This window comes from Rhinoderma darwinii, chromosome 3 (genome assembly GCF_050947455.1).
Source record: "Rhinoderma darwinii isolate aRhiDar2 chromosome 3, aRhiDar2.hap1, whole genome shotgun sequence".
NCBI lineage: Eukaryota > Metazoa > Chordata > Amphibia > Anura > Rhinodermatidae > Rhinoderma > Rhinoderma darwinii.
Window position 1 is genome coordinate 375,168,400 of NC_134689.1, and position 12,071 is coordinate 375,180,470.

A 12,071-nucleotide genomic window follows, 5' to 3' on the forward strand; every position below is an offset into this window, starting at 1 on the left:
GCCATACAAACCTATACAGCAGGGGTCGCACTAAATTGAGCTGTATTTGTGCTGGTGCTGTATATATGTACTGAGCTCGGTTCTGGTGTTGTGTATAGAACCATTTTGCTTGTAAAATGTACAAATATTTTTATGCTCGCGTTACATAAAAAGAAATGACACGTCGATTGGTAGAGAAAACAAACACGGTGAGGGGGAAGGAGATGTCGGGAAAGAGGTTGGGGGGCGCCAAACTGAATCTTTGCCCCGGGGGCTGGAGAACCTAGCTACGCCTCTGGCATCCTGTGCTGATTCATTGGTTACTATAGCTTTATGGCAGTCGGAGCTCCAATTTTCTGATACAGAGTTCAAATCCCCAGTACAGCTATAAAGTTAATTCTGAATTTCTGTCTGCTGCAGTCACTTAGGCACTTACTGCATACTGTTTTATTATCAAGTTCAATGTATAAGAACTACCTGACAAAATTGTAAAAACAGTTACCATACCTTCATGAGATATTTGTTCAATCACTGAGATTATTGGCTCAGTATAAACGGCTTCCTAGTGAGATTGTGTTGGGATAGTACTTTTAAACATCTGAACAAGCAGAGCTGCAGTATAAAGTATGAAGGAAGGACAGATTTGCAGCCTGAGTCGCTCACGAGTCAGAAGGCTTGTTTCAGACTTCCTTTTCAGCTTAACTACCATGCAGCTAAGGCTCTGTTCGCATCTGCATCAGAGGCTCCAAGCCTCTGTCGCAGATTCTGTCAAACGGTCAACACGACACATCCGGCACTGCTTCATGGTTTCCGTTGAATTGCAGATGACATATATTAGTCTGATCCTGCAGTTATACTCCTTTTTATCTGTCCCCTAATTTTTACTAACGTAGTTTTGGTAAGTTAGCAAAGAGTGGAGGACAGATGAATAAACATAGTATGGAGGATCAGACTACATAGGGTTCATTTGTAGTCTGTTACCATGGAAACATATATCGGTCTGATTAGTTACTGTAGATACAAAATGATAGATTTTTAATTAAGAGTATTTACAAAGTTGCTTCATTTTCGAAGCATTGGAACTATATAAAAATAAAATTGTTGCGAAGCTGGTCATAACCTTTAAACTTTCCAATAAAGGAAGTGAATCTGTTAAAATTCTCTAAGAATTACATAAACATATGACTTAAAAATGCCCTGTCGTCCTGCTACGCCTATAAATGTTCATCCTATGCATCCCCCCCTAGCGTGTTATAAAATATTAGACTATAACTTACTAGTCCAAGCCCTATGTTTGTCCAGAGAATTTAGCTGAATCAACATTTTCCATCAGCTTCCTTTATGCTTTCTACAGTTTTTCTGATGTTATATTATTCACAGGAAGTATGAGGAAGCAAATGGACAAGAGATAGGATATGTGATACAGAGGTGAGCATAATCCTTCATACAGAAGACAATAAGAGACAGAGAAGACATAGCGTGCTGTCAATGGAAAAAATGAAGAATTTTTATGAGCGATCATTGGATGAATCCAACACAGGTAACTAAAAAAATATATACATAATGTAAATGATTGTAATAGTGGGAACCATGGATAGATATTGTGTCACGGGTATAAATAGGAGTTAATCACTGGAGAATGGCATTTATTACATTCTTGGACTTTTGGGGTTTGTGGAATGGTCTGTTTCAGTCTTTTATAACTCATCAGTGCAGAGCAAGGACTTGGTCAACTGTGGGAATACTATCAATAGAATACTGAGACTACTTAGAGGGAACCAGCAACAATGTTTGACTTTTACATGGCTTACGAGATCCTTGCTGATGAGGTCCACAAGATTGAAACAAATTTGTCGGTACTTAAATTGAGTTCTATGACTTCAACATAGTGTTGAAAATGGCACAGGCTGTCATCCAATTTTCAGCAAGTAACCTGCTGTACTGGCATTACAACTATCTGCAATTCTAATATATGTAACTAAACTCTTATTTATAGGCTTCCACATGTCATGTGGTGATACAATACTGTGCCATACATTCTAAATTTAGTTGGTCTGCTTAGTTCAGCTTATCATGGTCAGTCTCTGAATGGATCATTCTGACCTTTTGGTGGTATATTTGCTGTATATGTCTATAAAAAGATCAAATTCTTATCTTTTAAATACCCCACTGATATTTTGTAGTCCCCCACCAGTCTTTATTTACTATGCCGCAATAATGATATGTTCTACTCATCAGATATCTGATTCTTGAGAGATAATTTCCCATCAGTTACCATTACCAGGTTACACACACGGTTGGGGGTTCCGAAGGTTCTCCAAGCTCAAAAGTGTTGGATGTGCATGATGCCATTTTGAATTGGGTGCTTGCTTTTGACCACAGTAACAAAGACAACAAATAGTTCAAGACTTCAGTAGAGAACACTGGAATTTGATCAATTGTGTTCATTTGTATATCTGATGCATTCAACTTGTCTCAAGGGACTACAAATGTAGCTACCAATATAGTCACTACCGATATAGTTCTTGCAGTTGTTGACACCCAGTTTTCCAAGAGTCCTGGACTACAAAGTTCTCTATTTTATCCAGAAATACAATCCCCCTTATCTCTGCATAACTGGGCAGATCAAAGAATCCGGGGAAAATGGGTGAAACCCCGAATAGAGCATCAATTACATAAGAAAGAAGGGAAAAACTACACTGAAAAGGGTGACTCAAACTTGGATGTGGGACTAAACCCTTTTATTTTTGCAATTGCAGATAACCTTTGGAAACCTCTAATATATTGTAATTTATCTGCTATTATGTGTTCATCCAAAGAAATATTCTGTTATTTTCTGATGTGTATTACTTTTTCCTATTTTTAACTGGGAGTTTTCTTTCGTTCAATGAAAAGAGCTCTTTAATTCTTTTACTGATCATTTTCATCATGGCCTGACAATATTAACCTATTCAATTCCATCTACGGCATGAATGTCAATGCTGTAGGTTCAATTGAACTTCCTGATCTAACCCCTAACCATGTATCTCCTTCCTTCCTTCCTTATCATGATCACTCAATCACATTTTTCTTCTAACCTAGGTCACTTTATAGTTGTATTCCTTTTTTTCTGTCTGTCATCATCTTAAAGAGTTTTCGGAGACTATAAAAAGTTGTTGCAGTTAGATTGCAGGTAAGGGATTGCACAATGGTTTCCTATGACAAATTGGCGTAATTGTCGAGGGCTATAAGGCATCATATGGCAGGTGATCCATGATAAGTAAGTGGCACCTGGCAAATTAGCAGTTATTGTTCTGCTATGTAAACCTAAAAAGTGGGCCAAGGAGCCTCAAAATGGACTATGCCCCTTTCCCCAAACACACTTCGACCTCACACCTCCTGGTCATGGGACAAAGACATGAGGGAAAATCCCAGGCCTTAAAAGTGTCTGACCACAGCAACATGAATTCATGTGTAGAGGAGACGTGGTTTAGCATGGTTCTTAGTCCCATAGCATTGGCATGACCAGTCTCTGTAACAGGCTCGTCTCTCAGGCTCATATACTACAACCATTAGTGAGTTGTCATATAGAAGATAACATGTAACTCAAAGAGTTTATTCCAATAGCCAATGGAGTCAAGAATTCATATGTAAGTCATTGGTTACACACATGTGTAGACAAGGCCTATGGTTTTTGGGGCAGATTGGGGGGGGGGGTGGTAATTATATTGATGTGCCTTAATATAGTTCATAGCTTAAACCTCTATGTGCTCAAATGCAATCATTACGTTTTCAAAGCCAGAAACCAGAATTCAACTAAATCCATCAATAGATGTCAATACTTCCCCTGCTTTAGGGTCAAAGGTCCAGCAGTCAACCGTATAGAAATAGAAACTCTGTAGAAGTACAAGACATGTGCCTCCTATTATAACCTTGTTCTTCCTTCATTTTATCCCTTCTCTTTCCTTCCTATCATTTCCACAATGCTCTTATCATCACTGCTTCTGAGCAGCTCAATGAACTTCCGCCTTCATGTGACATCTAAGTCACTCCGCCTTTTGAAAGTGATATCCTATTTTTGCTTAGTATGTTATTTTTAGTTATGTAAAGGCCCCTCACCCCTGAGACAGACCTTAAGACCACTAAATGTCTTAGATATATTGCTTGACAACTTATAATGATGCATCTGCTACTCTCAAGGTTCCTTCAAAACATTTTCTGTCGTCATGTCCCATATTCCAGAACATAATGCTAACTGGTTAAACTAGAATAGTGGATGTAAAAGTAAACCAAGAATATAAAAGAAAAAAGTAATACTTGTGTCACAGAGCCCATGGGATTTTCTGACACGGGGCCAGCAGAGGGTGGGGTAAACCCACCTAGTCAACAAGGGAATTGAAGCAGGGCTAGACCAGGGAGTGGAGTCTAAGTGGACCCCTGGTCTTCAACCCTTAACCCCTGTACAGGGATCTGGACTTTGCTACAGGGGAATCCCAGGCGCTACCCCCAGAATAGTCTCCCTTGGTGACGGCCGACGTAACAGGTGTAGTGTCTAATAGCGTAGTCAGGTGTAGCAAATGGTCAAGACGGTTGGCAGGGGTTCATCACAGGTAACGTAGCAAATGGTCAAGACAGACGGCAGAGGTTTGTTACGGGTAATGTAGCAAAAGGTCAGGGCAGGCGTCAGTCAAGGATGTTCAAAGACACAAGCTAAGGTCAATACACGGGAATCCAAGAATGAAATAGCAGAGGTATACTAAGAAAACTTAGGAACATTAAATAGAACCAAATTGCTCTGGGTGGAAAAAAGGACCTTAAATAACTAGTGAAAGCTGGGTATTTAATTTTGGCGCGCTAAACGTTTAAGAAAGCAAGGGCCAGCGCGCTGCACTAGGACCAACAGAGGCCGAAGCAGTAGAGCCGCGCCAGCTAGGAACTAGAAGCCACTGAGAGCTGGTAAGTAAAGGATGGCAGGGAGCGGCAGCTATGACAATTTGTAAGATTGATGAGGAATTTCACATTACTGTAGGAGAAGATAAAGTAACTTCTTACATTATTCTCATCTATCACCATGTCAAGTCAATCTCAAAGTCAATAGCCGATTCTGCTTTTAAGTATATCATCGTGGTTATTGAAGTTGAAAAATATCAAGATCCTTCAATTTCAACCTGTTTTAATCATTAAAGGGGAAATAGAACACAAAGTGATCTTCTGGCATCGTGAAGACATCTCAGACAATTACATCTGTGGAGTCTGTAAGCTTGGAACATCCCAAATTCTTGGTGGTGCTCAAAGAACGTGGAGACGCTGTGTAAGAAGGCCTGGCATGTAATCCTACATCTCCCTGGCAACTTCCCCTGGCAAAATCAGCTGCGGCGGGAACCTGTCTGCATGGGGTTGTCTCTGTTGAGACAACCTCTTTAAATGTTGATCTAGTCGGGGAGAAGCATAACCCCCTCAGTGAGCTATCTTTGCCCTTGGTATAGAAAAAATAACTTGTTTTCAACTATACATTTGTTCAGATTAATTCCCTGGATCAATTACCTCATAGCAACAATTCCTCTGAACTGGGCTAAAGGGTTTGAGCACTCGGTAGAGTTTTTTAATCTCATAAATAAGTGGTAGCCCGGTTTTCAAAGGCTGTAATACAATAAGTAGTATAACTGTACTAAATGTGGCCATGTAACAGCCTTGTGAAAGCTGCTGTAGGTCGTGTTGACAGACTTGGCCAATGTGATCTTCTTGCATGTATCTATGACATATCAGATGCTCATTTTGACTGGTTTCCCCTGTAAATTTGTACTTATCTCCTGTACCTAAGTTCCCAAGTATATAGAAAAATATAATTTGTATAGGCGCGCACAGAATTTGTTATTTGGTACAATTTAACAGGATGTTGCAATTCATTATGTATGATTTTCACAAATAATCTTAATTATCACTATCAAATAATCTGAACTAGGAGGAAAGTGACATTTTAGCACTGCTACATTTATATAACTATGACTTGAACCTATGTCTTCTTTTCATTTCCCCTAGATATGGACTTATCTTCATCTAACCTCAATGAAACATTTTTTAGCCACACAGGTGAGAACAAACCAAAAGATACTTTTCTATACAGATTTATGCCTTATTCAGACAAGTGTTGAAATAGTTGACGCCCGTTTTTTTTAATGGCCATCACAGTGCTGCATGTATTTCTATGGGGCTGTTCACAGGGCTGTTGTTTAAGCCGGCCGTATGAACGGCCTGTAAAAAAATTCATCTGAAAATCAACAAACACATGGAGGCATTCCTCCCATGGTATGTTACACACTCAGTGTTAGGGAGAGTCATTCCTCTCAGAATCAGCAGCCACATGGAGGCATTCCTCCTATAGTACATCACACACTCAGTATTAGAAATAGTCCGCTCTTAATAAAATGATTCAGAGAGGAATATCTCTAATACTGAGGGTGTGATATACTGTGTATATATATATATATATATATATATATATATATATATATATATATATATATATATATATATATATATATATGTGCATATATTTGATATACTATAGGAGGAATGCCTCCATGTGTCTGCTGACGAAACGCCTCAACGGCACACAGACGGTGATGTGAACACAGCCTTAGTAAATGAGGGCCAATAAGGTTGTACAATTAGAGTAACTTCATAGATTTACATTTGATTCTTGTAATTTTGTTTTGAATACTGTTTCTTTTCATTTTTTTTAAACAGGAGGACATACAAGGAAAAGCCATGGCTGGATGGCACTAGCCATAGTAGTTACCCTGGGCATCATATTCATCCTTTTGGGCATCCTCACTGGAATTCTGTTCGGACATTGTAAGTATTAAAAGTGAAGATATATGATAGGGGTGTACATACCATTGGTGGGACAAACACTTTTGGTGCTAAAGAGTTTGATGTCTAGTTTGTTGGGGCTTCTGGCAGTGGCATAACTACCGCCATAGCAGCCATAGCGGCTGCTACAGGGCCCACAGCATGAGGGGGCCCGTTCTGCCTGCAGGCACGGCCCCCCCATACTCGGTGGCTTCTACAGTGGTAGCAACGCCACATTCAATATTAACTGTGTCCTTATGACGCAGATACTGTTGGACACTATGGCAGAGCAGGGAGGTATCTCCATGCTCTGCCATTTACTTGGCCACATTTGCATGATGACGTCACTGGATCACGCCTACGCAAGGATCCCATTGGCGTTGTGAAGCAGCTCTGTTCGTCACGGGAACGGGGCCTAGGTGAGTACAATTATTTAGATTTATTTGTTTGGGGGGCACTGCCTACAGGAGGGAGGTGGGGGGCTGTATGGCACTATCTACAAGGGGGTGGTGGGGAGCACTGTCTACAAGGGAGAGGTGGGGGACACTATCTACAAAGGGGAGGTGGGGGCACTATCTACAAGGGGGATGTTGGGGTACTACCTACAGGGGGCTGAGTGGCACTATCTACAATGGGGGTCGTGACACTATCTATGCGGGGGACTGTATAGCACTGTCTACAAAGGGGCTGTATGGTAGAATCTACAGGGGGCACTGTATGGCACAATCTAAAGGGGGGCTGTATGTCATAATCTACCGGGTGGCTGTATGGCACTATCTACAAGGGGGCTAAATGGCACCATCTACAGGGGGCTGTATGGCACTATCTACAGGGGGGCTGTATGAAAAAATCTACAGGGGGGCTGTAAGGCACAATCTACAGGGGGCACTATCTACAAGGGGGCAGTGTGTGGCACCTAAAGTAATGGAGGCACCTGCATCCTAGTTCTCGGATTCCCCTGACTATTTCTCCCTCATGTTTTAAGCTTTGTATTTTATTATCATGTGTCTGCACATCAGTCGACAGGAATTTATGCCTTTTCTTCCATTTCCAGATTCAACTTTGAACAATGAACTCTCAGTTCTAAAATATAATGGTAACTACCTAAAGACTGATAAACTATTATGTGGTTGAACATCATGTTATATTGTAATATTTCATAGTATCATTTCAATCTAAGTATTAACAAATATTCATAAAAAGGTAAAAACATTCCAAAACAAACCAGAACCGTCCAAACAGGATGGAAACATCTTAGAGGGAGGCCCCAACACTCAATATACCTACATCATGGAAAGTAAAAATGAAAGGGGTATAGAATGGAAGGGAGTGGGCATTCTCAACTATCCTGGGGGTTAAAAATGAGAGAACTAAGTGGGAGGGGCATTAGGGTAAACGTGAAAACCAACATGGCTGAACTCCCTGTTTTACCAAAATGGCTACCACAATAAAATGAGTATGGCTTGTACAATTGTATAATACAGTAAATGGTACCCCCCATCTACCCTTAGTATTGCACAAATTATATAACTGTTGTCAGGGCATCCAAAATAACCACAGTTGTTATCTCTATGGGCTATCCTCAGAACCTGGGGGGGGGGGGGGGGGGTCAGACATCCTGAAAGTGTTGGATGGTGTTGAGGTCAGGTCTCTGGGCAGCCACATTAGTTCTCTTTGGACCTTGCTTTGTGCACTGGGACACAGTCATGCTGGAGGAGGAAAGGGTCTTCCCCAAACTGTTCCCACAAAGTTGGAGTACTTTGCAGTAGGCACTATGCATTCTGGTAGGTAGCGTTCTCCTGGCATCCGCCAAACACAGATTCCTCGCCAAACCCCTGATTCATTACTCCAGAAAACATGTTTCCAATGCTCCAGAGTCCATTGGCAGAGAAAGGCTGTATTAAAGCTGAAACACTGTGTGTCTGCAATAAATGCACTTTTTCATTGAGCAAGTAAGTGCAGCTCCATTTTTTGCTTCTACAGTACATTAGATATATATGTGGATGAGACGGACCAAGTCCGCAAGGAGGCGTGCAGCACGTTATTTAAAATGTTGCTGTTCACGTGCTATCCACTTCTTATACTTCTTCTAACAACAGAGCATGGGCTGTTTTTACGTGTCACGCACTTCAGCACTCGGCAGTCCCGTTCTGTGAGTTTGCGTGGTCTACCGCTTTGTGGCTGAGCTGTTGGTACTTCAGATGATTCCACTTCACAATAATAGCACTTACAGGGAATCTAAGGCAGATCAGAACTTTCACAAACTGACTTGTGTCAAAGGTGGCATCCTATGACAGTGCCACGTCTAAAGAAACTGAGCTCTTCAGTGTCATCCATACTTCTACTAAAGTTTGTCCAGGGAGATTGCATGGCTGTGTGCTTGATTTTTAATGCACCTGTTTGCAAGTGGTGTTGCTAAAACACCTGAACTAAATAATCAGGAGGCAGGGGCGTAGCTATAGGGGGTGCAGAGGTAGCAGTTGCATCCGGAGCCTGAGGGGGCCCAAAAGCCCTTTAGCCGCATAGGAAGACACCAGTATTATAAATGATATATGGTAAGTGGGGGCACTGGTATAGATTTTTCATTGGGGCCGAGGGACTTCAAGTTACGCCTCTGTTAGGAGGGATATCCACAATACTTTTGGCGATATAGTGTACTGTAGCACCGAGCACTTTACAATGATGTAAAAAAACAAGTGTAAAATTTACATACAATAGTAGAGAAAGCCCTGCCCACATAAGCTAACAATTTAAAGGGTGCACAGTATATTGCCACCAAAACTACTGATAAGTAAAAATGGAGTCGTTGTCTATAGAAATTAATGAGATTCCAGCTCTCAGTTTTTTTTAGAAAACAGAAGAAGCAATCTAATTACACCCGATTTAATAAATCTCCCACAATGTGCCTGCATGGATATTGTGCCTTCTATCATAGAGTACAAGGGCAAAAACTGACAGTCTCTCTTCATTGTTCCTCTTTTCCAGTTTCAGATCCAGTTTTAAAAAATGACATCACGGGGCTCTGGAAATCAGGTAATTACATCATACTTACCAATATCTAAATGCCTAAAATTAGGATATTTTAAACTCCGTCCCGTCCACCTGTGTACCGCCAAAATGCCCATGAACAATTCTTTGCATAAACCCTGCCTTTTTTTCCAATGTGGTTCGCAGGATTGTGCCAACAAAATCAGGAGGATTGGCAAGTATTTTACATGAACACTAAGGCCTGCTACAGGGGTGCAACGGTAGCAGTTGTACCCTGGCCCTGGTGCCCGAGTGGGCTAAAAGGCACCAGTATTATAAATGGCATATTGTAGGTGGGAGACCTTTTTACAAATTTTGTACTGAGGCCCAGGCGTTTCAATTTATTCCTCTGATTTTCATCTTTAAGGTGTAGTCTTTACATATCATAGTTGTTTCTGGTTTTCAGCATTTGTATACACTTACATTTTCTGATTTCTTTTCTCAGTTTCCAACATCATGGGCGATCTGTCAAAGTTAAAAGACAAAGGTAATGTTAACACAAGATATACATCACTGCTGCTCTAAGCAATTGGAATACCTCTGCTTCAGCTGTAAGAAAAGGCCTTTTTGACCTTGTGTAAGGTCACCATTCTGTGGTGACACGAGGGCCACCCTCACATGTTGGTGGTTTTTGTGCACCGAAAGTTGTAACACAGTACAATACAATGTTAGTGAATGGGGTTGTACAAAACCCCATTCACATGTGGGGAAAAAAAAATCAGTGCAGGTTTTAGGGTATACTGCATATTTGTGGCCATCACTCCAGCTCCAGTACCTCCACCCGTGGCACCTTCTGACGTGTCTCGGTGAGATAATAAATAGAAGGGAAAACCCCTTAAAATGGTTTGGGCCACATATAATCCAAGCTCAGCACTTGTTTTGTGCCTCCATTATCTGTTTGGTTAGAGTTGTCCATAATGCCTTAGCTTTTCCTAATTTCCAGTTTCCGTACATTTCCAATGCATCTTTTTCTCTTCCATGGTGGACATCACAGGCAGCTCCTGCACAACTTGTTCTCCTGGATGGAAACTCATGAATTCCCATTGTTACTATTTTTCAACAAGTACTGAGACATGGGAAAAGAGCAGCGAGATATGTTCTGAGCATAATGCGATCCTCATTACAATAAAAGACAGTCTTGAAATGGTAAGTCCTGAAAACCAATCCCTTCTTACTTATACGACCACCTCTTCTGGTGACCTTGTGCCCCAAACATATTGTTGTCTTTCACAAAATTGTTTGCTTCCGTTGCATCTATAGTGATGAGATGTTTTTTGTTTTTTTTTCCATATATAAGGTAACCTTAGTCTAGGACCATGGAATAATGGACTATATCCTACCTATACTATAACTATAGGGGGTGCAGAGGTTGCCGAAACCCTGATGTCTGAGGGGGTCCAGTAGGGTCACATATATTTCTATACGCTTCTCAGATTGTATGGAGCGTAATACGATACAAGTATGAGCATGTTTAATTACTTTGGTATAGTGGTACATTTACCTCATGGGAACTGTACAGTTCCCGCAAAATGACATAAATGTACATCATAGTGATGGCACAGGAGCTGTGCCTGCGCAACCACTTTTGGATGCCGGCTGTATTATATTTCTCTAATGGCTGGCATCGGAGACAACATTCGATCCTGGTTGTATAACCCTTTAGCCACAAGGTAATAGGCACCGCGGCAACCATAAGTGGTTAGACAAAAGGAGGTGGGCTTATTCTGTCAGCCCATCGAACACCCGTGATGCACATGCGGGGTGCCATTGGGTTGCTATGACCCCAGGGCTACCATCTTAGCACACGGGCAGGGCCTAATAGAATGCCTGTCAGTATTACAATGACGGGCATAATACACTGCAATAAAGAAATAAGGCCAGTGATTAAACGACAGCTTCAAAAAGTTGAATAAAATGTTTAACTACAGTGAAGGAATAAGTATTTGATCCCTTGCTGATTTTGTAAGTTTGCCCACTGTCAAAGACATGAACAGTCTAGAATTTTTAGGCTAGGTTAATTTTACCAGTGAGAGATAGATTATATATATATTAAAAAAAAATAAGAAAATCACATTGTCAAGATTATATATATTTATTTGCATCGTGCACAGAGAAATAAGTATTTGATCCCTTTGGCAAACAAGACTGAATACTTGGTGGCAAAACCCTTGTTGGCAAGCACAGCAGTCAGACATTTTTTGTAGTTGATGATGAGGTTTGCACACATGTTAGAT

The 12,071-nt window shown here is 41.0% G+C and overlaps 1 protein-coding gene across 1 annotated transcript in view; it reads left to right on the plus strand.

Moving 5' to 3' along the window:
• Positions 1-1,354: 1,354 nt before the first annotated feature.
• The window catches only part of LOC142748288 (C-type lectin-like), a 34,000-nt gene continuing 23,283 nt past the window's right edge, over positions 1,355-12,071 (plus strand). The window contains exons 1-7 of the mRNA XM_075855387.1: positions 1,355-1,519; positions 5,998-6,048; positions 6,706-6,813; positions 7,865-7,906; positions 9,796-9,843; positions 10,283-10,324; positions 10,832-10,983. Coding sequence (XP_075711502.1) covers positions 1,468-1,519; positions 5,998-6,048; positions 6,706-6,813; positions 7,865-7,906; positions 9,796-9,843; positions 10,283-10,324; positions 10,832-10,983 — 495 coding nt within the window. The 5' untranslated portion in view covers positions 1,355-1,467. The remainder of the gene's footprint in view (positions 1,520-5,997; positions 6,049-6,705; positions 6,814-7,864; positions 7,907-9,795; positions 9,844-10,282; positions 10,325-10,831; positions 10,984-12,071) is intronic.